The following is a 27,168-nucleotide window of genomic DNA, read 5'->3' as shown; positions in this document are numbered from 1 at the left end:
ACAGGAGGACTCAGCAGTAAATAGTGAGAGACCATGACTCAAAGAAGGTAGAAGGTGAGGACCAACACCTGAGATGCTACCTCCACATAAGCGCTAGGACACTGCGCAATGTCCCCGCCACATACACACACAGATTAAAAAGCAATCCAAGCTTGTGGACAGGGGTTACAGCTTAGATGGAGTGCATATGCTTGGCATATATGAAGTCCTGGGTTCACTTCTCTGTACCCTAAAAACCAAACGTGTGTGTGTGTGTGTGTGTGTGTGTGTGTGTGTATGTGTATATATATAATAGTGTGTGTATAAGGTATATATATATATATATATGTGTTTGTGTGTGTGTATGTGTGTGTGTGTGTATATGTGTGTGTGTATATGTGTGTGTATGTATGTGTATATATATATAAAAGCCTGCCAAATGCTGGACAAGCATATTCTCTTTAGAGGGCATATCTCAGGTGTGTGGCTACAGAAAAGCCAAGAGTGAAAATATACAACCACTGAGTTAAGTCAGAGTGCCTGAGTCTAAGGAGCCTGGGAACAGTCCATAAAACAAGGGCCGTTGCCTGGCTTGGGCTTGAGGCCCTCACTGAGTACCAGCCAGTATTTGAGATGAGATCTGGACACAGTCATCCCTGGACATGTGCAGTGTACAGGAGAAAACATGGGGCACAGCTGGAGCACATCTGCCTTCTCACAATGAACTCTCGTAAAAGGCAGTGGACATACACCTAGACCAGAGGCAGAAGCAATGGCAGATGTTGGCTTTTGCTGCTGTTCTGTTCCTCAGCAGATGGCAGCCAAGGATTCAGTAGAAGCTCTGATTATGGACCAATTTTCCAGAATTAATTTATCATGAATAAAATAATACCGTATTAAAAAAATGAAGTTCAAAACATTTTTCATAAATAGTAAACTTCTGTACATGAAATTTTTTAAAAATAATAATCGCAGTGACTAATTCACAAGCATGATAAAGAGAAATAAACTATTGGAATGATGTATCTAGCCATGATTATAAAACGTTACTGATGCTGGCATTTAGCTCAGTGGTAGAGTGCTGACCTAGCATGCGTGAGGCTCTGGGTTTGATTCCCAGTATAAAAACTGGAAACCAGAGGAGGGAAAACAAAACAAAACTGTGGGGCATTTACCCAACAACCCCACAGCTCCCCAGAGTTTTCTTGAGTGTGAGCAGCAGGAAATATTAGATAGAAGGATTTATTGTGGAGAATCTTGCGGAGGTAAACAGATAGAAAATAAAGGATAGCCTCAAGAGGGCCTGGAACCTTTTCCAATGGGCCCTGACTGTCTCTGGTCCAGGGTTTTTATAGAGACGCCAAGGGGTGGAGCAAAAGACCTCCTCCCCCAGCACAGCTAAGTGCAGACCATCTCAGACACCTGCACTCAGGCCCGTGGTCCTGATCATCCTCTATTCGGACCTGCTGGGTAAAGCCATGAGGAACCCAAGAACGGGCTCCCACACAAAACAAAACAAAAAAACCTTCCAACTATAGAATAAGCTTACTGAATTTCACTGATCTCCATTTTTAAGTGTGTGTGTGTGTGTGTGTGTGTGTGTGTGTGTGTGTGTGTGTGTGTTCACGTGTATGAGCACAGGTGAGTGTGTACCAATGGCGGTCAGAAGACGGCTTTGGGAGTTAGCCTTTGCCTTCCACCTTGTTCAAGACAAGGCCTCTCTTGACCTTCACCCCTGCATCCAGCAGGCTAGCTGGCCTATGAGTGCCCAGGGTTCTCCTGCCTCCATGCCCCATCTTGCAGGAGAAGCATGGGGACTATAGACGTGTGCTGCCATGCCCCACTTTCCGTAGGTTCCGGGGATCAAACTCAGGGCCTCACACTTGTGCAGCAAGCGCCTTTAGCCAGCTTCTTCCCAGCCCTCCGTTCTTTCTCCTTAGGGGCATTTAACCACATTTCAGGCTTTCCGCCACTGTTATTTCAGGGAAGAGAGCCATCCTGACTGACCCCCCACAGATGATGGTTGCTTTTGTGTCCCACAACTAGGAAGTGAGAGGACGAAACCTGTTCTGTTAGAAACTTCCAGGGCCAGCTGACTTGAGCAGCTGCACAGAGGTCTTTCGGACTCAGAAAGGAAAAGATAAACAGAGAAATGGAGCGCGGTAACACTGTCGAGAAATCCACTCTGGCCACCTGCTGCCTTTCTGAAAACCAGTCTTGCAGGAACCTACAAAGAGACACACAGAAGTTTAGTTCTTAACACCATCATCCAACGGTGACTGAAAGATCCTGTAAAGATGCCAGTCATTGTAATTTTCCAAAGTTCCATTGTAAAGTAATTAAATCAGGGCTTGGGAACTGGTAATATGCCTCCCGAACCTGAGCAAGGTCTTGAGTTACATCCTCAGCATTGGATATACGTATGTATGTATGTATGTATGTATGTATGTATGTATGTATGTATGTGTGTATATGTATGTATGTATATATCCATATGTGATGTGTTTATATGTATGTATATATGCATATATATATGTGTGTGTTTATTTGTGTTTTGTCTGCATATATATCTGTGCACTCATGTGTGTCCCTGAAGAGGTCAGAAGAGGGCATCAAATCCCTTGGAACTGGAGTTACAGAGGTTGTGAACCATCATGTGAGTGCTGGGAATCAAACCCAGGTCCTCGGGGAAGTCACCCAGTGACTTTACTTTACTAGTTCTTTACTTCTGAGCTGTCTCTCTACCAGGTGCTCTCAACTTATGGGTCGTGACCCCTATGTCAAAAAATATTTACGCTCTGATTCATAACACTAGCAAAATTGCAGTTAGGAAGTAACAGCAGAAATGCTTTTATGGTTGAGGAGGGGGTCACCACAACATGGGGAACTGCAATAAAGGGTCGCAGCGTTAGGAAGGTTGAGAACTACTGCAAATCTAGCTCCATTTTTTTAAATGAAATTTTAAGTCAGCAGGCAAAGTGATGCGTTCTTTATGGCATTTTCATCCATACAGCATCATCCTCTGGCCTTGCTGTCTCCTTCCCTTGCTGACTCCCCCATCCCTTGCTTCGACCGTGTTAATCTCTCCACCCGCAATAGCCTCTCTTTGGTTTTCATGTCAGACATATTCCCCCACTCCCCTACCGAGCTCTCGTTCTCCATTCTCATGGTCCCCTTTTAATTTTCGCACACACATACACACACACATGTGCACACTTGTATATGTGTGTGTAATACTCTTCTCTTTATATATTGGTGACAAAACTCTACAGCGCTAGGCTACCAGATAGGCGGTGGTCTTTGAGGACCTCTTGCTGGAGCAGGAAGGGCTGGAAACAATCCAGGCAGCAGGGGCCCCACATTGCTGCCAAACTCACTGGAATCTCAGACATCTATGACCAGCTCTAGGTGCTGGAAAAAGTCCTGCTAATCAAGGCCTTTGGCACTACAGAATTTTCTCCCACTGCTAAGTGGCCACTACTATCCAATGTCATTGGGCACCAGTGAACACAGATGAGCAAATTCCTAGAAGGTGGCTTAAGCCTCAACACATTTCCTAGAAACAGAAGCAGCATTTCCCATTAAGAAAAGACTGTAGCCACCTTGCTGAACACCTGTGACTCCTAGAGGTGGTCTTGACCACTGCCTTACCAAAACTGCTGGCTCAGTCTGGATCCTCATGTATAAGTCCCCAGACCTGAAAACAGGAAAACTCACTGATAAAATCATCTACCATTAAGAGTGCCGGCTCTATGCAGCATAATAAAGACCTGTTGTAATCCACCATGTTGGATACTCTGTGAAGCACTCTGGGCTTCAAGTGGCTTAAGCTATACATGATGTCCTGAGACTAAGATCCAGCCACCTTCTAACTGCATCCATGGCATTTGGGCCATGTAGAATCAGAATATTGTCAGGCCTCCATGTGAATCAGATACAACCTTCACCATAAATTCAGTTTTGTGTCTGGTCTACATACTCCTGTGATGCGACCACATTTTAAAGCAATGGAAATATTGATGAACATCTCTGCTGAAGATGAACATCTCAGCTAGATTTATGCCCCAAACAGAATCACAGCATAAGGCATTAGGACAACTAGTGAGAAATTCTTCTAATTCACAAAAAAAGCCATCATTATCCATGAAGCTGTATGGTTCATAGACTCTTGCCAAGCTTAAAGCAAAGCTCTTCTGTGTGTTTTCAGTTATTTTAAATTGTAGTCATGCCTCCCCCTTCAATGGCTAAGCTATGGCATCCAGGAATCAGTGCGAGGTAGCGAGTGAAAGGGTGGAATAATCCTGTGGTCCACTGTCAAGATTTGTCACTCACACTGGTTGAATAAAATACTGATTGGCCAGTATCCAGGCAGGAAGCATAGGCGGGCCGACCAAACTAAGAATGATGGGAAGGAGAAGGGTAGAGTCAAGAGTCACCAGCCAGATGCAGAGGGAGCAGGAGATGAACATGCCATGCTAATAAAGATACTGCCACATGGCAAAGCATAAATAGAAATATGGGTTAACTTAAAATGTAAGAGTTAGGTAGTAACAAGCCTGAGCTATTGGCCGAGCATTTATAATTAATATAAGTCTCTGTGTGGTAATTTGAGAAACAGCTGCCAGGACGGGGAGCAAGAGGTCAGGAGAGGAAACCATTTGTTTACAGGGTAGTGTTCATTTATTTTTATTTTTCCATGAACACTCACGTAAAAAGAAATAATACATTCTTATTCTTCCTTTTCCTGCTTAAACCGCTCCTTACTTCCAAGAACACCTGAAAAGACATGGATTTGGACCCTGACTGCCATGGCACACCCATGACTACCCTTATCCCCACCCCAGGTCATTCATGAAATTGCTGTAAAATGGCAACCTCCATGTTCCTGTGGAATTCATAAGGCCAGGAAAGGGCAACTTGGTTATCTTGGAGGCATCATGACTGGGCATAATTCATGCCCAAGATGTGGAAGTAGATAAGGCTGAAGAAGGATGCAAAAACGTCCATTTTCTACTAAAGATACAGACTGGCCTCACTACAGAAGCCTTCTATGACTTCTCAGTATTGGGCATGTCTTTCCCTACTTGGCCAGGTGTATGAGATTTGGTTGACACATCACTTGAGAACAAACACATAAAACCTAGTGTAATTCAATGCCAACTAAAAGATAACACAGAGGATTACATTAAAAGAGGCTTAGCCAGGCAGTGGTGGCGCACACCTTTAATCCCAGCACTCGGGAGGCAGAGCCAGGCGGATCTCTGTGAGTTCGAGGCCAGCCTGGGCTACCAAGTGAGTTCCAGGAAAGGCGCAAAGCTACACAAGAGAAACCCTGTCTCGAAAAAAAAACCAAAAAAAAAAAAAAATGCAAAAAGAGTCTCAAGTTCAAAAGGCTGGACTGGGAAGGACTGATCCTGATGGATGACTTAGCCCTGACTATGCAGAAAGCTCTCTCGGCAGACCTGGTTTAGTTCAACAGAAGAATAACTGCTGACTGCCAAGTGTCCATTTTTTTTTTAAAACAGGGCAGCATCCTCTATATTTCTCCGTTCCCCTCCCCCATGCTATAAATATGCATCAAATCTCCCGGGCCAAGCCTCTGCATTTGCACTCACTCACTGGCCCAGGGCCACACAGCCCATCTCCACATTGACTAAGCTGTGCAGTGATGAAAGGTGAGATCATCCTGCCACCTCTCTGTCTCTGTGAGTTTCCCCTGGGGTAAGGGAGGAGGAGGGGGTTGACATCAGGGTGGGGGAGCGCTGGTTGAGATAAAGGGAGTCAGCAAGAGTGGGAGAGGGCTTAAGGGCATATATGGGGTTATGATCACAACACACTCTCTACATGTATGGAATTTGTCACAAAAAAAGAAATCATCTCCTATAAGAATGTTCCCTAATAAAGTCTGTTCTACATGTACATTCCATGGAACGTCTGTGTGTGCATCCCCCTACGCAAGGCAGAAGATAGTACATGGCATATAAAAGCATTTAATGAATACTTGTTAAATGAACACATTACACCCAACATGTAAAACGCACCCTACCACCTGCAGGGAGAAGTCAGTGTCTCTAGATTTGGCACTGGAGCTTTTGTAAGGGATTCATTCCTACATGCCTTGATTGATTTACACTAAAACATGAAGAATCCTGGAACTGGAGAGTTGGCTCCTTGATGAAAGGATTTGCTGCTTTTACAGAGGACCGGTGTTCAGTTCTAAGCTCCTATATGGTGACTCACCACCATCTATAACTCTAGTTTCAGGAAATCAGATGCCCCTCTGACCTCTGAGGACATCAGGCACACAGGAGGTGCGCTTCATGTGCAGGCAAAACACTCACACACACAAGATCAATAAAAAGAGGAGTCATGACTTGCAGCCAGATGTGGTGGCACAAGCCTGAAGTAACAGCACTTCAGAGACTGCGACAGAAGGATCAAGAGCCTGTGTGGCTCGACTCTTAAAAGGTCTTAGTAATAAAGGTCTTAGTAATAAAAAGAAACCCGAGCACGCCTTTAATCCCAGCACTCGGGAGGCAGAGCCAGGCAGATCTCTGTGAGTTCGAGACCAGCCTGGTCTACAGTGTGAGTTCCAGGAAAGGCGCAAAGCTACACAGAGAAACCATTTTTTAAAAAAACAAAAACAAAAACAAAAAACGGAGCCACATATAGGGGTCAACGCTGAAAGATCAGAGAAACAGAACAAGCCATAGCTGGCCTCACCTGGCCAACTTCTCAGCCAATCCTGTTTCCTCAGACTGAAAGTCTCTGAGTCCTCATCCGAATGGATCTCAGCTGAACTGCTGCTAAAAGCTAAAAGCTTAAAAAGGCTCTAGTTCCTGGTCCTCATGCCTTATATACCTTTCTGCTTCCTGCCAATAATCCTGCGATTAAAGGTGTGTGTCACCATGCCTGGCTGTTTCCAGTGTGGCTTTGGACTCACAGAGATCCAGATGGATCTCTGCCTCCAGAAGGCTAGGATTAAAGGTGTGTGTGTGTGCTACAACGAGACTGTATCTCAAAAAATACTAGGCATTTGTCACCCACACCTGGCAACCCAAGTTTGATCCCTAGAACCCACATAAAGGTAGAAGGAAGGAACCAACTCTACAATTGTCCTCTAATCTCCAAACATACGCTGGGGGACATGTGCACCCACGACAGACCAGGTGCACACATGCACCATAATAATAAATATTAATTTTTTTTTTTTGGTTTTTCGAGACAGGGTTTCTCTGTAGCTTTGGAGCCTGTCCTGGACTAGCTCTGTAGACCAGGCTGGCCTCGAACTCACAGAGATCCACCTGCCTCTGCCTCCTGAGTGCTGGGATTACAGGCGTGTGCCACCACCACCTGGCTAAATATTACTTTTTTTAAACAAACAACAAAAAGCACAGTAATTTGAATGAACAGGATGGAGTTCTTGGCTGGGAATCTAATGGTTTCTTCTACACACCTCTCAACAGTTGCTTCCAGTGCCTGGCTCCCCGGAGGGTCTTGTGCCATGTGTCTTGATTCTGGTGCATTTTATTCTTTGCCTCTCAGGCTTCGTGGACCTGCTATTCACCACTTCTCCATTTTCTACTGGCACAATTGTGACTTGCATTTATAGACATGACTTTGCTTCATCTAAGGTAGAATGGTCTTGACTGTTTGGGAGATGATTTGGGGACTTACTTTACTCTTATCTGTTATTTTATAACTGATAACAATGGGAGCTTAAGCTTTTTAATGGAGCTAAAATGCAAAGCAAAGGTGTATTTGTTTGAATGTTCTTGTGATTTTGTTGTTCGAATCTTAGATAGTCTTATAATAAACCCAGAGCCAGATATTGGGGTGAATGCTGAAAGATCAGAGAAGCAGAGCAAGCCACAGCCAACCTCACCTCGCCAACTCCTCAGCTGATCCTGTTTCCATGAATCCTCTGACTGAAATCCTCTGAGTCTGCACCCGAAAGGGTCTCAGCTGAACTACTTTAGTTCCTGTTTCCTCAGGCCTTAGATACCTTTTTCCACCCTGCCGTCCCTTCCTGGGATAAAAGGCATGTGTGCTTCCCAGTACTGGGATTAAGGGTGTGTGCCAACACTGCCTGGCCTCTATGTCTAATCTAGTGGCTAGCTCTGTCCTCCGATCCCCAGGCAAGTTTATTAGGGTACACGATATATCACCACATGATTTATTCTTTAGGTCTGTGCTCCTAAAAGAAATAGACTTCATGCCGGGCGGTGGTGGCGCACGCCTTTAATCCCAGCACTCGGGAGGCAGAGCCAGGCAGATCTCTGTGAGTTCGAGGCCAGCCTGGTCTACAGAGAGAGATCCAGGAAAAGCACAAAGCTCCACAGAGAAACCCTGTCTCGAAAAACCAAAAAAAAAAAAAAAAAAAAAAAAAAGAAATAGACTTCTTTTCCCTTTTAGTTGGTAACTTCTACACAAGATAAAATTTCCTTCCCACCTAGAGCTGTTGCTGCATTATAAAATGTGTTTCATTTATTCCTACTTTTAATATCTTGGCCAGCCTGTTCCAAACCGTCAGTCATTTCTCCTAATTGGATAACAAGCAGGCATTGGAGAGACTGTCTGCTGGGAAAGGGTTGCGATAGGTTCACTCAGCCTGGTGTGGGCTGAGTTAAAAGTGAGGTGGCAAGATAACTAGCCTGCCCCCTGCCAGACTGTCAAGAAAGGAAAGACAAGGACAGCCTGAGCAACTGTTCCACAGGGAGGGTGGATCTAGAGATCGAAAAACTGGGAGCCAAATTCCATCCCCAGAACCAGAGCCACGTGTACTGGTGTCCACTTGTCATCCCAGAGCCGAGGCTGAGGAGAGCCAGCATGGCACACTGGGCAAGCCCAGAACAAGGAAAAACAGCGTCTAAGGAACAAAACTCAAAATTGTTTTCTGGGCTGCACATGTATGTGCTCCCTTGTGCACCTGCACCCACAGACACGTATGCACTTCATCACACATGAACACATAAAAGAAAAGGAAAATTGACATTGACGTGCTGAGGGTTATGAGAATCACAGTTACGACTTACTCTCAAGTGATAAAGGATAAAAAAGGCAAGCGAGATACAGATATTCACTACTGAGCAGTACACTATGAAACTTTAATCAAGTAGAGGAATCCAGATGGAAAAGGCAAAGAAAGTATTTATATTATTCTTGCCCAAACATTATTGGAAAATAGTTGTTTTAAAAGAGAGACCACGCCGGGCGGTGGTGGCGCACGCCTTTAATCCCAGCACTCGGGAGGCAGAGCCAGGCGGATCTCTGTGAGTTCGAGGCCAGCCTGGGCTACCAAGTGAGTTCCAGGAAAAGGCGCAAAGCTACACAGAGAAACCCTGTCTCGAAAAACCAAAAAAAAAAAAAAAAAAAAAAAAAAGAGAGACCACAACAGGTGGTAGTGGCGTGTGCCTTTAACCCAGCACTAGGGAGGCAGAGGCTGGCAGATCTGTGGTTTTGAGGTCAGCCGGGTCTGCAGAAGAAGTTCCAGGAGAGTCAGGGCGACACAGAGAAACCCTGTCTTGAAACCAAAACAAAACAAACAAGCAAGAGAGAGAGAGAGAGAGAGAGAGAGAGAGAGAGAGAGAGAGAGAGAGAGAGAGAGAGAACACAAGTACTTACTTCATGTTTTTTCTTTTTTTTGTTTTTTTTGTTTTGTTTGTTTTGTTTTGTTTTGTTTTTCCCCAGAGCTGAGGACCAAACCCAGGGTTTTGCACTTGCTAGGCAAGCACTCTACCACTGAGCTAAATCCCCAACCCCTCATGGTATGTTTTATATGGACCTACTTCCTGGCCTTGTTTAAGCTACTGCTGTTTGTTACCTGTGTCCACACAGCCTAGTCACATCCAGAGACAGTGCCTTGCAGTGTACTCGTTGGCAGCAGAGTCTGGGAGAGGACAGGGGTGTGGATGTGCAGGGCTGGCACCGTATGATACCCACAAATGGGTCATTTGAGGACTCTTCTCAGTGTTGATGACAAAGTACACGTAATAACTGTGTCACTTCCTTTGAAATTGACATTCAAACTGAACAAGACCATGACACACTGAGAACAGTTAAGCTCCGAAGGATTATGGCTCCAACTACAACTACAAATTGCCTGGTAGAATTTAGAACCAGTTTTCTGACTGCTGATTCTTCTTTCTCCTTCTCCTTCTTCTCCTCCTCTTCCTCCTTCTTTTCCTTCTCCTTCTCTTTCTTTTTTCCTCCTCTTCCTTCCTCTTCATCTTCCTCTTTTTAAAGAAAGATTTACTTTATGTATATATGTATGTATGTATGTATGTATGTATGTACACGTGCACAGATACCCTTGGAGACCAGAAGAGGGTGTTAGGTTCCCGGGAGCTGGAGTTACACAAAAAGTGGGTACTGGGAACTCAACTCTGGTCCCTCTGGAAAAGCAGCAGGCACGCTTAACTTCTACGCCATCTCTCCAGTCCCTTTGAGATAAAATTTACTCTCATTTTGGAATTTTAAGAAAATTAGCAAAATAATATGTAAAGCTGAAATTTTTTCAGCCACTTTTTCTTGAGGTGCTGGGAACACACATATCCCAGTGTGTCATGCATGCTAGACTCCACCAGCGAACTATATCCCAGCCCTTGGTTCTTTGAGGCAGGGTCTCTCTGCATGGAGCTCACACTGGCCTTGAACTTACCTGGTGGGCCTGACTGGCCTCGAACTGGCCATCTCCTTCCTCAATCCCAAGTGCTGGGATTGCACTGCCATGCCCAGCCTCAGCACCTTTTCAAAGAAGGGTCTTTGGGTATCTTGGAATTTTTGCTTGTAACCCCATCCCACATTGTAGAAGGTACTGTTGCACCCCGGAGAGACCAGAGAGAAAAACAGAATGTGAGTTACTTATAAACTGCACTTCAATCATCCATGTTTTATGTTTGTGCCTGGTCTGCTCTGCTACCAGACTCATATTGAAGAATAATGAATCTTAAGCAAGAGGAACAGAAAATGGCCCAATTATGCTTTACAAACAATCCACGCCTGAGCAACAGAAGGGAGGTTTTGCAGTAATGACACCCGGCTCATCACTTTGCACTTAATGTTGCCAAGGAAGAAATCAACGGAGAGAAATAACAACACAGAAGGAGGAGAAAATGAACAAAATGTGCTTTGCTCATTTCCTTGTGACAAGGATGGTTTTATCTACATAATTCATGGCGATGCTTTGCAGTGTATTACTGAATGTACAGTGTGTTCTTTCAAAAGCAACACAGCTCAGTACTAGGGGACTCCAATCTCATCGTTGGTTAAATTTCTGATAAGGAGGAGAAAGAAGCTGCCAAAATTATGATGAAAATGGCTGGGAGGGTGGTGGCCTGGGGATGACACCCTGGGGAGGACTGCCTGGGGAGGACACTCTGGGGAGGATGGCGTGGGGAGGAAGGTGGCCTGGGGAGGGTGGTGGCCTGGGGAGGATACCCTGGGGAGGACTGCCTGGGGAGAATGGTGGCCTGGGGAGGACACTGTGGGGAGGATGGTGGCCTGGGGAGGAGGGTGGCCTGGGGAGGACGGCCTGGGGAGGACACTCTGGGGAGGACGGCCTGGGGAGGGTGGTGGCTGGGGAGGACTGCCTGGGGAGGACGGCCTGGGGAGGATGAATGGATTTGGCTAAGGTCTTTGTTTTTCAGTTTGCCTAGGCAGCACATCTCAGTCTAGTGGCTGCTCCAAAACATTTGTGGCCAGGTAAGGGTCGACTGTGCAGTTTGTTTCAGCCAGTTGCGTAGACCAAGAAGACATGTTGGCAGGATGAGAGGTGCCAACAGCCACCCCAATGTGCTTTTGCGTCCAGCAATCCATCCTCTAGGAGTCTGTCCTTAATGATTGAGGATGCGGCCAAGGACTCGGCTAAAAGATATTCCTGTATGTGTTGTTTCTATAGCAAATGCCCGGGAAACAAGCTAAATGTCTGAGATAAGTTATGGTGTATTTATAAAACCTAATAACGCTTCTTAGAAATCAAAACTCTGAGCCAAAAGGGGAATCCATGTGCTAATTTCAAATGTGTAGGAGGATGGGGAATATAACAACATTTTAAAGCATAATCTCTTCAAAAAAAAAAAAGTAATGGAAAAGTAAATCTGCAATTTCCTGCAATTTACACACACACACACAGAGAGAGAGAGAGAGAGAGAGAGAGAGAGAGAGAGAGAGAGAGAGAGAGAGAGAGAGAGAGAGAGAGAGATGCACAGTGCACTCAAGTTCAGACAGGGAGGAACGGACACACAGATGCTCTCCAGAGAGTTGAGTCCTTAAATTTTACTTCTCTCTTCTCGATCCCCTGGGGAAGATGCCAGACGCATGCTGTCAGATGGGCCGCAAGAGTAGAGGTCTAGGGGAGGGATGGGAATCAGAACAAACGTGAAGTTTATGTTAGCATAAGGTCCAAATCATGGGCTGTTGAGTGCTCAAGCCCTAAAGCAGACATCAATGTCAGGCTCTCAAAGGCCCAGGGAAGATCCTAGAAAAGATGAGAGAGTCCCAGAGCTGGAACATGGGGTGGGGTGGGAGCACAAAATCTTGAAATGCTGTCTTCTGGATTTGATGAGGCTGAGGTAGCAAATACACAGCAGTTCCGGGTACCTGCACAAGACCTGCAGGTGCACACACAGGCACAGGCACATGCACGCACTCACGCACACGTGTGCACACACACACATACACATGCAGGTAGGAGGGAAGCCTTTCCTGGAACTCTCTCTGTAGCCCAGGCTGGTCTCAAACTCACAGAGATCTGCCTGCCTCTGTCTCCCGGGTGCTGGGATTAAAGGTGTGCACCACCACCAAAAAAAAAAACAAAAAAACAACAACAAAAAAAAAAAAAAACCTTAAAGGGATTGGGGATTTAGCTCAGTGGTAGAGCGCTTGCCTAACAAGCCCAAGGCCCTGGGTTCAGTCCTCAGCTCAGGGAGGGGGACGACAAAAAACAAAAACAAAGGTGTGCACTACCACCCAGCTAACAGGAATGGTTTTAACTGTTCATTTGGAAGAGAAAAATATATTTTAAAGTAAAGGAGTATAGTTTTTGAAACAAAGAGTAAACTAAATGGATACATTGGAAGAATTTGAAATAGCTGAAGAGGAAATGAAAGAGTCTTGAGCAAGAGCCAAACTGTGGAGATACCACAGAGTCAAGGAAAATAATGACAGACATGAAGTTATAGAACTTGGTATTATGGACTGATATTGTGTAGCTCCAAATGTCCCTTAAAGGCCCATATATAAGACAGGCTTTGTCTCTAGTTTGCTATGGTTGAGAGGTAGTGTAATTTAAGGGGCGGAGCCTCATGGGAGTCAGTTAGGTCATCGAAGACATGCCCTCAAAAGGCATGGAGGGATCCAGCTCCTTCCTCTCTTTGTTCCCTGGCTACTTGATGAGAAGAGCAGCTGCCTTCATGGGTGCTCCAACTACCATGTACTACAGACCCCAAGCAATGAGCTAGCCAACCAAAGACGGAACCCTCTGAAACTAAGCCAAAATAAGCCTTTCCTCCTCTTACCTGGTTGTCCTAGGTATTTGTTACAGTAGCAGAAAACTGAATTTATTCTATTTATACTGTTGCACAAGGGCTTTCTAAAATCTCAAGCAACTTTGGATACATACTTATGAGTGTTGTTCTGGGGAGGAAACGCAGAATTTTTAGAACATCTTAAATACTCCTTCTCTAAAGAGTATATGACCCAGAATTATTTCAGAACCAAAGGGCTATTTTGTGCATATTTGTTGTGGTTTGGTTCATTGATGTATTCGTTAAGCCAATACTGATTGGATCTCTTATTATATTTTAAGGTCTTAATGATAAGAAAGAAAAAGGGGGAAGGCAGAAAGAAAGAAAGAAAGAAAGAAAGAAAGAAAGAAAGAAAGAAAGAAAGAAAGAAAGAAAGCAGACAGATGTGGTAGTACATACCTATAACCCAAGTGCAGATAACAAGTTCAGGGCCACCCTGGTCTATATTCAGAGTTTCACAATAGTGAGGGCTACATAGTGAGACCCTACCCCAAAAGCAAAGCAAGGGGTTGAGAGACAGCCAAGCAATTAAAAGCACTTGCTACTTTTTCAGAGGACCAGGGTTTGGTTCCCAGCACCCATACGGTGGCTCCTAAACCATCTGTAACTCCAGTTCCGGGGGATATGAAGCTCTTATCTGGACCCCACAGGCGCTGGGCGGGCCCATGGCATACATGCTTACATGTAACAAACACTCACACACATAAAATAAAAATAAGTAACTCTTAAGCAAAACAAAATCAGGAAGAAAAATAACAGGATACAATTCCTGCATTTATGGAGCTTATAGCCTGGTCGGAAAAAAAAGTATCGATAAATAAAAAACCTAACAGAAAATGAATACATCTTGAATGTAATAAGTATTATGGCAAATAAGTATACACTGCTATGCCGTTGTTGAACTGATAGAATCGGCTGACCTGAGACGTCCAGGGAGGCTTTCCTGAAGGAGCTGAGTGGATGGATGGTCAGCAGCTCAGAGAAGAAGGTGGTGGGAGGAAGTCCCCTCTAAGCAGAGGGGAAGGTCAAAGTCACAGCAGCAAGGTACTGCCAAGAGCTGGAAAACAGGGAACTTTGGAGATGTGGTGAGGAGGAGAGCTGGGAGGCTAGAGCAATGGCTATCCGGGCAAGAGTGCTCTGCAAGCGTCAGGACCTGAGTTTGGATCCCAGCATCCCTGCTAGAAGCTAGACATGGACACTTGGGTGCCTATCCCCCAGCACCACTGGAGGTGGAGATGGGAGGATCGTTGGGACTTCCGGGGGGCCAGCTCCAGGTTCAGTAAGTGACCTTGTCTCAAAGTCACATGGTTGAGAATGTTAGAGCACAATGCTCCTCTAGTCTCCTCCGGCCTCAATGAGCGCACACAAACACACACATACACACCACATATATAACACACACACACACATACCACATATATACCGCATATACACACCACATGTATACCACATACACACACATACCACATATATACCACACACACACACACACTCTACATATATACACCCCCCCACCACACACACACACACACACACACACACACACACACACACACACACACACGCTAATAATGAAGGAAAAACAAAGAGTGGACAGAGCGCTATACCCCCTTCATGGTCTTGGAGGCAACATGTTAAAAGGGCAAATCTCACCATCCCAGGGTAACACTGGCTCTCGGTGGAAGGAGGAGCTGAGGATGGAGGAGAAGCTCGGTCAGAGGCTGCGGCTGAGGAGCAGGCAGAGCTTGTTAACTTGGAGGTGGACGGATGCTTGGGCTGAAGATGGAGAAAGTGGATAAGCTGTAAAGAGCTGGAGGGTAAGTGGACAAGTGAGGACCAGGTGAGACGGAACGGCTGGTGGTATCAACTCTTAAAAGAGAAAATGGGCACATTTTGCCCACAAAAATAACATTTTTAAGCAAATTGGTTTTGGGAGAGATATAGTTAAGATACTTAAAAATAAATAAATAAATAAATACATAAATATCAGAGCTGGTTGTGGCGCACACCTTTAATCCTAGCACTCAAGAGGTAGAGCCAGGCCAATCTCTGTGAGTTCGAGGCCAGCCTGGTCTACAGAGCGAGATCCAGGACAGCCAGGGCTATACAGAGAAACACTGTCTCGAAAAAAACCAAAAATAAATAAATAAACAAACAAACAAATAAATAAAATCAATATCAAGTAAGTAGTTGGGTATAAGGTTAGGATAGCACAGGAGATGTCTGGACCAGAAATGAAAACTGTCTGGTACAAAAAATGTCAAATGAAATCCACAGGTGTGCATTAAGGGGCCTAGGGAAGATGGAGCGTGAACGAAGAAGCAGGGCTAAACAGACGGGAGGAACACCCACATTTAATGACGCAGGTTTGCGAACCATTAACGTTCTTTATGCAAAGGCCACAGGGAAAGCGAATTAAGCAGTAGGTAAGCCAGAAGAGAGTTATTCCACGGGATCCACAGGCAAGAGCATCTCTGGGAGCAAGAAGTTGATGTTACTGAATACTGCAGAGAGATCAAGGGCGGCAGACTTGAGGTGAACGTGCTCTGGGCTCAGCATGTGGACTTGCAAGGATACATACCAGCTTAGGATGTGGTGAGCTGCAGCTCAGAGCTGATGTACCTGATGTAGAGGAGAAGAACAGCCTAGGGAGGATGGTCCAGGCTTTAGGGATTTCAACTTTTATTTGTTGTTGCTTGTTTATTTATATTTTTGTTTTCTGGTTTTGATTTAGGGGAGAATAGCCTATTTTTCACAATTTTAGATTAGAATAGTTTTAATTTCTAAATAGAGAAGTGACTAAATGTGATATGTCTTAAGGACAAAAAGAATTGCAAAAAAAAGATTAGCAAATTTCAGTAACTATATAATGTGTGGTAGCAGTGGCTTGGCTTATTCTGGGAGTGTTATGCATACATTATTTTATTATGGAACAAAGAAAGAAAAGTAGTTAGATTGATGTCACAGGGAACCAAATTTCCCATTTGAGAGAAGAAAACAGGCTGGGCGTAGAGCCTCTTGAAGAGGCTCCGTGGGCCAAGAACAGAACACTTTACTTATGAAAAAAATCATGAATATTGCCAGATGTGGTAGTGCATGCCTATAATCCCAGGCAGGAGTCAGAAGAACCAGGAGGATCACTCATGAGATCAGGCTAGCTCCATCTACATAGTGAGTTCCAGGCTAGCCAGGGCTACATACTGAGACCTCATCTCAGAACAAACCAACCAACCAAACAAAACAATCTGAGATTGAGTCCTATCAAAATATTTAAATTCATAATAAAAATACTTGAGTTCATAATGCTCCAAAGAACTCAATTCTCTGGTCTGAAAGAAGCTGGAACACCAGATTATTGTTGTTTGCTTTTTCAGGACAAACAGCGCTTTAAGAGAAGGGGACCCAGCAAAGACAAGAGGCCTCTCTCTCTTTTGAAGAATTTCAATTAGTAAGCTAAAAAGGACTGAACCTTAACAAGTCAACATTTCCTGACATAATGGACCTAAGCGACAGCCAGAGGGACATCTGAACCCCACCCCACCTACTGAAGGGGAACCTTAAGAACACTTATCAGATGTTCTTATCAAAAATAATCAAGCCTGAATCCAATTAGGTAGGCCCCAACTACTAATTTTCAGAAACTACAGGAGACAGGGGGGTACAATCAGGCACAAGGCAAACTGTGCGAAACTCTACAAGTCAAAAGGGGAGGGACATCAAGGGAAGGGCACCTATATATTTAGAGAAACTTAGGAGTCCTACTTAATTCTTTTTTGATTCCTTTCCTTTACTTGTATGTGGATGGGTGTGTTACCTGCAAGAATGCTCATGCACCTTTGCTGCGGGCCGCAGGAAGACGTAATGAAATCCAACTACTATCACAAAAGCTACTACTTGGAAAAGTCAAGGATTTCTCCAAAGGCCAAGCCATGGCTTAAGAAGTCTTGGTGATACTTTAGCTTTTGTAAGTATATTAGCTGGTTCCTACAGTGATTTTCTTGTAATGCTATGTGTGTTTCCAAGAACTCCTAACAGTGTATTTATCTAAAATACCTGTCAAGCATCCAAGGCCAAACTAAACACCTGTCTCCTAGGTCAGGCAGATAGATTTATTTCTTGTGCTGTTTAGGGTGAGACCCTCCTTTCTTATACAACCTTACTAATAGACCCCTGACTTCTTACCTAACCACTCCTAGGAATGTAGACTGAGCACGTAGATCCCCTTTGGGATATACTAACCAGTCATTAGCACTCAGTTGACCTCCTCTATTACCACTCCCAGTTTGGGTTGTAAAAGAAAACCTGGTGGTCACTGCCTAAGAATTCTTACCTGCCTTTATGACCTTGTAGGAATTCAAGCTTGGTGACCTGGCTGGAGGGGGAGGATTGCTATGGCTTGGGTTTATAACTGAACACCTCAGAGACTTGAGAGGACTTAAGAGGTATAAGGAGATGGAGAGGAAGAGAGGAGTGGAGAACTTGAGGACGGAGAACTGAGAGGGATAAGGAGGATTTTGTCCAGAGAGAACATGTGGATGAGATGGAAGATGAAGAAGAGCCAGATGGGGAAGTACTAGCTGGGTAAGAACTAGATGAGAAGGACCTAGATGAGGCAGAATTAAGACTAGAGAATTAAGATAGAACTTAGAGGGAACAGTAGATAAAAGCAGAGAGAAATCAGGTAAGAAAGGAACTAGGTGTGAGAACAGAACTGTAGTTGTGTAGATAGGATTTTATCTCAGAGGAATAAAGTAGATGGACAAAGACCTTGGTGTATTAGATTCATTTCCCGAAATAATTCTTGCCATTTGTAGTTTTTTGGGTCCCCGAGAAGTATAACATTAAGGCTGGTCCTTTTAATGTTATACCATGAACACTCAGTGCCGGCAGAAGCCAGAAGAGGCTATCCAATCCCCTGGCACTGGAGTTACACAGAGTTGTGAGCTACTGTGTGGGTGCTGGGATTCCAGCTCGAGTCCTCTGGAAAAGCAGCCAGTGATCTTAACCACTGGGCCCTTTCTCCAGCCTCAGGAGTCTTATTTAAACCCACCCCAAGATACTAGATTTATTATAGTCCATATCAGAACAAATATGTAGTGAGACCTTGACCAAAAAAATACTAAATCAAAACAAAACAAAAACTATGAAGAAGAAGGAGGAGGAGGAGGAGGAGGAGGAGGAGGAGGAGGAGGAGGAGGAGGAGGAGGAGGAGAAGAAGAAGAAGAAGAAGAAGAAGAAGAAGAAGAAGAAGAAGAAGAAGAAGAAGAAGAAGAAGAAGAAGAAGAAGAAGAAGAAGAAGGAGGAGGACGAACTGGACTGGAGATATGGCTCAGAGGTTAAGAGCACTGAGTGTTCTTCCAGAGGACCTGAGTTCAATTCCCAGCAACCACATGGCGGCTCACAACCATCTGTAATGAGATCTGGTGCCCTCTTCTGGCCTTCACAGGGACATATGCAGGAAGAACACTGTATACATAATAAATAAATAAATCTTTAAAAAAAATTTTTTTAAATGTTTTTAGAATGGTGGCTCACTCTGTAGCCCTGGCTACCCTGATATTTGCTATGTTGCCCAGGCTTGCCTTCAATATATGGGCATCTGACTGCCTCAGTCTTCTGAGTGTTGAGTCTTTACGTGTGCATCACCATGCCCAGCCCAACATTACTTTTTGAAAATATTTTATTTGTGTGTGGTTGCTGGGGGGGAGGGGCGCAGTTGGGAGATACATATGTGCCATGACCTGTATGTGAAGGTCTGAGGACAACTGTAGGGGTCAGCTCTGTTGTCCCATCCTGTGGGTCCTGGAGACTGAGATCAGATTAGGCTTGTCACTCAATGTCTCTCCCCACTGGGACATTGTGTCCATCCCAACGAATTATTTTTGAGGTAAGAATTTACGAAAATGTTAAGGGAATTTGAGCTATGACTAGAGCTGTAATGACTAGTGAATTATTCATTTTGTTAGGTTAATAATGGTTTTGTGATTAAAATTTTAAGGCATGTTTTTTTAAAAAAAGATACACATTGGGATATTAATGTATGCAATGATGTGTCTAGAGATTGGTTTAAAATAATCCACAGTATGGAATGTTGAGGAAATTGATGAAAGAATATGGACCTAGAGTTTATCACTGTCAAAAAAAATGTTGTTACTTGGGAGTTCATAACATTTTGTTTGTATAGTCCTGATAAAGCTTGTAAATGTCCTTTCGTTAGAGAAAATGTCCACTCAGGCACTGTAGCATGCACCTAGACCACAGCACTGAGGCTGAGCCAGCGAGGGTATATAGAGCAACATTGGCTCAAAAAAAAAGTTTAATAAAAACCGACTCTGCTGATGGCATTGTCCAGGAAATCTTATGAACAGTGTCACCGGAGAGGGGAGGGAATGATAGGGACTGGGCATAGGGGCTGAAAAGCTAAAGCCGCGGGGGGTGGGAGGGTGGGGGGGTAGAAGAACTGGAATATGAATTACTGAAGTGGGGGCCATGCTCTGAACGTGGGGGAGTGAGAGAGTATCCAGGAAAGGAGTGCGAGACAGGAAGGAAGCTGGGAGCAGAGAAAGCCTGGAGTGAGCGAAGCTCCGAATGTGTGTTGTCGGCATGGACACGACCATGATAAGGAACCCAGTGCCTCAGGCTCATGGCAAAATGGCAAAGCCACCCCCACCCCTACCTGGAGTGAGGCTCAGAGGGATGGCAAAGCCTTCCTCTGGTCTGTGTGCAGATGTGGGCAGTGTGTACAGGAAACGTCCGCCATAGTTCCCTGATGGGGGTCTTTTTGTATGCTGTGAAAATATGTTCCTGTGATTGGTTGATAAATAAAGCTGTTTGGCCAATGGTGAGGCAGAATAAGGTTAGGCGGGACCTTCTAACTAGAGAGGAGGAAGGAGAAAAGCAAAGCAGAGGAGACACTGCCAGCAGCCATGAGAAGCAAGATGTAAAGATACTGGTAAGCCACGAGCCACGTGGCAAAGTATAGATTTATAGAAATGGGTGAATTTAAGGTGTAAGATCTTGCTAGTGAGAAGCCTAGGCTAGGGCCATACAGTTTGTGATTAATATAAGCCTCTGTGTGTTCATTTGGGTCTGAGCAGGGCTGCAGGGCTGGGGGGGGGGGACGGACGGACTGGGTGGGACCAGGAAAACTTTCAGCTACAGTTCCGCATGCGCCCCTGTGTTTGTGGTCCACAGAGACAGCTAATACTGAGATCAGCTAAACCACCTGCTTGTTCAGCTGTACATAACACCCCTGCCCTCTGTTTAGATGTATGCAATAACCCTGCTGCTCTGTTCAAACATATATAATAAACACACTGGGGGGGGGGCTTCCAGTTTCTCCATCAGAGAACCCAGTCCACCAGATCCCAGCATTTCTGCGTGACTGTGTCTGTGTCTTTTCATCATTCCTTCATTGCCCCAGTCAGCTCTATCCCTGGAGCCCAGCTGGACCTTCCAGCCCATGGTTGGAAACAGCAGAACCAACTGGCTGGGAGAACCAGCGAGACAAAAGAACAGACAGGCTGGGGGAGCTGAACAGGGAGCTAGAACGTGAACAGCAGGAATTCCCAGGCTTTGTTCACTGTTGAACCCCGACACCACCAGAAATGTGTTGGGCCCACAGTGGGCGCCCAGCCAGTGTCTGCTGAGGGCTACATGAAGACACCTGACTTTTGCTACCTATCACTTACCCTTCTTTAGGCAAAATGACCTCAATTTATTTTTTAAGATTTATTTTAATTTTTAATCACATATTTGTATGTGTATCTGTGTGTGTGTATGTGTGTGTGTGTGTGTGTGTGTGTGTGTGTATAATTGTGAGTATGGTGCCTGAGTATGTGAGAGGCACAGAGTCCTTTGGAGCTAGAGTAACAGGTGATAATGACTTGAGTTTCTATTTTGGGATCCTTGGGAATCTATAGAAGCTGACTTCATTTCTAGATCTAAGAAGCCCATGATCAAGGCTAAGTTACTTCATGTGGCTCAGTCTCTTGGTCACAGCAGTCACTCAGATGTAGATGTAACCAACTGTCTTATTAAATAAGAAACACAGAAGCAATATAAAAAAGAAAGCCAAGAGGTCAGAGCTCAGAGCTAAAATCTCACCCTTCCTCCTGCGGTGGTCCTACCTCTCCAAAAGAGAGCTACTTCCTGTGTGTACATCTTTTCATAGTCTTTTTGTCCTGCCTTCTCATTGGTTGTAAACCCAAACACGTGACTGCCTCGTCACTGTCTGTATGTACAGCGCCCCAAGTCTTAAAGGCATATGTCTCCAATGCTGGCTGTATCCCTGAACACACAGAGATCTACCTAGCTCTTCTACCAAGTGCTGGGATTAAAGGCATGCGCCACCACCGCCACACTCGTGCTATGGCTCTAATAGCTCTGACCCCCGGGGAACTTTATTAACATACAATCAAAATCACATTTCAGTACAATTAGAATACCACCACACTCGGATACGGCTCAGTTGGTAGAATGCTTGTCTAGCGTGCACAAAGCCCTGGTTTCCTCCCCAGCACCACATACACGGGCATTGTGTCACGTGCCTTTAGCCTCAGCACTCAGGAGGTGGAGGCAAGAGAATCAGAAGTTCAAGTCATCTGGGTACTAGCCTGAGGTATACAGCCTTCAGAGGGGGACGGGGCTGTATGGGAGGGTGCCGCCCTGAACCTATAAACTAGTCCCATTAAAATGAAACCCTGAATAATGTACTTCCATCCCTTGTAGACACACTGAGGATGCATAAGAAGTCAAGAATGGGCTGGAGAGATGGCTCAGGGATTAAAAGTGCTGACTCTTCTTCCAGAGGACCCGAGTTCAATTCCAGCATCCACGTGGCCGCTCACACCTGTCTGTAACTCCAGTTTCAGGGGACCCCGACACCCATGGCAAAAACACAAATGCACATAAAAATAAAATAAAAGCCGGGCGGTGGTGGTGGTGGTGGTGCACGCCTTTAATCCCAGCACTCGGGAGGCAGAGGCAGGTGGATCTCTGTGAGTTCGAGGCCAGCCTGGTCTACAGAGCTAGTCCAGGACAGGCTCCAAAGCTACAGAGAAACCCTGTCTGGAAAAACTAAAAAAAAAAAAAGGTCAAGACTGCTGAAGACAGAAAGCAGAGCAGGGGTGGAGCGGAAGAGGGCATTGGCTTCATTACTGAAACTTGACTTCAGCTGCAACCAGATCTATCCCTGGAATTTCCAGTTATGTAGGAATAAATCTCCTTAATTATTCCCATCAAGTTTGGGGCCAACTACATAATGAAGCATATTCTATAACCTCTAAGTAGCCTTGCCAGTGTAGGATGCAAAACACACTTCCAACGCCAGGACAGCTGATGTAGCCCGTGTTCCTGCCCCCAGGAAGGAAGGAGATGAAGAGGCAGAAGGAGCCTTGGGGCCTAGAGAGCCTACCCTCCATGTGTTGTCCTTGGCCCTACACCAGATCACCTGGGGAACTTGGTGACCACAGTTTCCTCAATCCCATTCCAGGCTGCTTGAGCCAAAGTCTCTATCAAGGTCCATGATCTATGTTTTACAAACTCCAGGCCAGTCTGATGGGACGCACTTGTTCAGTGTCTGGTGAACTTGACTTCCCACTGGTATGGGAGCCGCAGCGGGGCAGACTCTGTGGCTGCTGCTGAAGTCAAGGAGACGTGCAGAGTATTCATGCGGTTTTAGGAGAGCTCTTATTAACTACAGAGACCCTTCGTGTGGGGCTGATGGGCGTTCTCCTATTTGTGTGATTGCTAAGTGCTTTTTCCCTCAGCCACATTCTGGAGAGTTGAGATGATCAGAGAAACAGCTACTAAATAGAAAGACTGTTTTAGGCCTTCAAATTCAAGGACCCTCTGATGTCATCACGGGGCCAGGGTGTTTCCATTTTGGTTTTGACATCCTCACGCTCTGGTCCTCAGTCTGGCCCGATGAGATGTTTTCCCCAAGGACTAACTACTCTGAGCATTGATCCTGACACAACAGAGACCACAGGGTGGGAGAGGGCACACACCCGTCCTGAAGTCCCAGCTGAAGTTCAAGGTTGAGGCAAACACCTGGAGGAGCTCTCTGCAGACATTGCTAACATCTCTTGGGCGGAATTACTCTCTACAGGGCCTCTCCTCAACTAAACACGCTCACAAGGACATAAATCCCATGATGAATTCAGTCCAACCCCCAGGTGCCCTGGACCCTCGGGTCCTTGAGTGTGGGGTAATCAGGTAATCCTCAGGCATCTAATTCCTGAGGGGAGGGGAACAGGGAAACGAGAGACATGGAATGGCTTGGGTGTGCAGGCAATGAAGTGTGTCAACCCTAGGCGGGAACTGAGGAGAGACAAAGAATGTTCCTGCCCCTCCCTTACGCATCCCAACCCTACACGCCTCCTACCTCCCCACCCTCACCCCCCACACTTGAGATACTGCTGGGGCTAGTTCTTAGGATAAAGTCGTTTAGAAAAACAAGGTGCTGTATGTGATCACATCCCGTGTGGTGGGTCTACGCGATACAGGGGGACTCTAAACATGACAGAGAACAGAGATCTGAGAACCCAAGTACAAGGACCTGCTTACCGCGTCCACTGCACCTCCCCCAACACGACGACAGCTTTGGGGGTTTGGTTTCTCCTTTCCTTTTACACGTAAGCATTTTCGTTGGGGAGGGGACCGGAGGGATGGCTCAGTGGTTAAGAGCTCTGGCTGCTTTTCCAAAGGACTGGGTTCCATTCCCAGCACTCACATGGTGGCTCAGGACTGTCTGTAACTCCAGTCCCAGGAGATTCAGCACCCTCTTCTGGCCTCTGAAGGCACTACACACCCGTGGTGCACACACATGTAGGCACATAAAAACACCCATACACATAAAATAAAAATAAATTCACTTAACTGTTTTCTTTATGAGCTTCATCAATCCCTACAAAAATCCCAATAATGTTTTAATAAATAATCCCAATATTTTGTTTCACCACCTCAAACAAACTGAACTGTGGAGAAGGTTGGAGAATGCTCAGAATGTGGGCCTTAGGGGGAAGAAAGAGACAAGTTAGCCCAAACGTGCAGACTCTCTGGTGTCCAGATACAACAGTTTGAAGTACAGGTGCGGCTTGCCTCTGGGCACTGCCTGCTCCTTTCTGTCCAAACTTCTCCATCCTCTCAGGCTCCTGAGCGCCTCCTGCTCCTGCTCCTCCTCCTCCTCCTCCTCCTCCTCCTCCTCCTCCTCCTCGGTCCAGCTGAGCTCCTTTGTAAAATCTAGTCTTTGCAAAGAACGTTGCCAAGTCAACTCAGCACAAACCCCAACCCCTGGATACCTGATCACTCTAGAAACATGATCAGGTCCCCGATCCCTCACCGCCCCTCCGAGGATGTCTGATCCCCTGGCCTGTCTCCAGCAGAGGCTTGCTAGGTTGGTTTAGACAGAATCCCCTCACCCCGGGGAGTTTCCTCATGGGGATTTTCCATCCACTCCACTCTGCCCCTTGGCTAGGATTTTCACTTTGCCCACGTTGTGTTTCAGATCAAGCTGCATCCTTCTCTGGCGGCAAATCTCACAGCAATGATCCCGCTACCCTAAAAAGCCCGTTTCCTCCTGCTTTACGGTTAGACCACCACTGGCGGATACTTTTTCCTTAACAGCTTCCCCATGGCCACACGGAAAGATTCTCCTTTAGAATGAGTTTCTGAACACAGAGTGCGGCACAGTTGTGCTGGACTCTAGGTTCAGGTGGAAGTACGATGTCTCTGAAAAACTGCACACCCAGTTTTCTTCTTCAGACCACACACTAGTGAGACTTCCCTCACCTGACCCCTCAAAGGGACATTGTGGGAAGAGTGGATGAGTGTACTGGAGTGGGCACCGTGTTCTTTCTTAAGCATACAGGAATGCATAGGTCTTCCTGCCCACCCCATGTCCATTCTACTCTGGTGGAGACAAATGGCCAGAGCTGATCTCTCTGCCATTGCTCATGACCTTCCTTCTTTCTTCGGTCGCCTCCTCCCCCACCTCTTGAAAATGCAGTTGCCTGAATGTTGTTGCCCCACCCACCCAGGAAGGCTACAAGTTTAAACTTCTCCGGTTCTGGAATGAAAGGCCTTTGTAGGAAGGCGATGCTGGCAGCTGGGTAGAGGCAATTTAAAACCGGTCCCACGAGTGCGGCCGGCGAGGAGAGCGATTCTCAGTCCTCAGAGGCTTATCCAAGTGTGACAGATACAAACAGCCCGAGTGCCTTCAGAAGTTGGCTGAGTCAAGTGGAAGAGGGCTGACACGGGTGGGAACCAGAAGGCCTGCTGACACAGGAGTGTTATGTCCTGGGGGAAATGCCCGATGGAGGGAAGAAAACACTAGTTTTCTTAGTGAAAACTAAGAAAAACATTAGTGAAAAATAGCTTAGTTATCATACAATTCCACTTAAGATTATCCTAAAAGTTAACAGTGTGGAATATTGTCTTAGATGTTTAAATATACTTCACAGAGGTTGGGAATAATGTTTCAAAGAAACTTGTGACAACATATTCCTGCTGGTATTGAAATATCATGTGTATAAATGTGGCTATCTGAATTAAAACGTATTTGGGAAAAAACAACAAAATAAACATGTGGGACAATGGCCGAGAGAGAAAGCAAGGGAGTAGAAGAGGCGTGAGGAGGTGGGAGTTTCTGGGAGGAGCTGGAAGAGGGGGACATGGTGATCGGAATATATTGTCTGAAAAAGATGTTTAAAAAATAGATATCAGACAGCCAACAATGGCCTCTGTCATGAGAAAGGTACTGCTCTATAAATACAGAAGTTTTCACAAGAGTTCAAGCATTCAAGTGATGTATGTTTCTCTTATTTATTACGTTTACAGTCATGGAAGAGAAAGACTACAGGAATAAGGAGGATCCCAAAGGAACACTGAATAAGTAAACTGTGATGGTACTGTTACTGTTCGATGCTACTGTGACTGTTAGGACCATTCATTTCACTCCTAAACATATACTTCACACACACACACACACACACACACACACACACACACACACACACACACACCTGCCCCAACCCTGCCCTTGCACATCCTAGGCAAGCACTCCACCACTGAGCCCTCTTATACGGATGCTTAAGAGAGATAAAAGGACCAGAGAAATGGCCACAAGTAAAGGCACTTGCTGTCCAGCCTGACTGCCTGAGTTTAGGCATTGGACCCCACACAACAGAATAAGAGACCAGCTGCCCCAAGTGGTCCAACCTCCACACTCACACCATAGCATGTGCATGACCACCCCACCCCACATACGCTAAATAAATGAATCTGATGAATGCACAGAAACCAGACAGTGGTCTAAAACTGAACTGGAAAGAAAAACAAACAAAAGGAGGAAAATAAAAGTACCCCTTTAGCCAGGTGGTGCCGGCACCCGCCTTTGATCCCAGCATTCGGGAGGCAGATCTCTGTGAGTTTGAGGCCAGCCTGGGCTACAAAGCGAGTTCCAGGACAGCCAGGGCTACACAGAGAAACCCTGTCTCAAAAAACCAATAAATAAATAAATTTTAAAAAGCGTTCCTTTAGAAAATTTGGATACAGATGTTCACAGGAGCATCATCTTCAGTAGCCCAAGGAGAAACAAATCAAATGCCTATGGACTGATGACAGGCTAAAATATGACATATCCACACAATGGAATATTGTT

The 27,168-nt window shown here is 45.5% G+C and overlaps 1 protein-coding gene across 3 annotated transcripts in view; it reads right to left on the bottom strand.

The window, feature by feature from the left end:
• The window catches only part of Ect2l (epithelial cell transforming 2 like), an 87,126-nt gene that overhangs the window by 42,585 nt on the left and 17,373 nt on the right, over positions 1–27,168 (bottom strand). For all 3 annotated transcript variants that reach the window (XR_013045071.1, XM_016004695.3, XM_076552699.1), the window contains exon 4: positions 2,044–2,206. Coding sequence is in view for 2 of the 3 variants with exons in the window: in XM_016004695.3 (XP_015860181.1) it covers positions 2,044–2,206 (163 nt within the window). In the remaining variant the exon portion in view is untranslated. The remainder of the gene's footprint in view (positions 1–2,043; positions 2,207–27,168) is intronic.

This window comes from Peromyscus maniculatus, chromosome 16, assembly GCF_049852395.1.
Source record: "Peromyscus maniculatus bairdii isolate BWxNUB_F1_BW_parent chromosome 16, HU_Pman_BW_mat_3.1, whole genome shotgun sequence".
NCBI lineage: Eukaryota > Metazoa > Chordata > Mammalia > Rodentia > Cricetidae > Peromyscus > Peromyscus maniculatus.
Note: the sequence above shows the minus strand (reverse complement) of the source record. Positions and strands in the feature narration are given on the sequence as shown.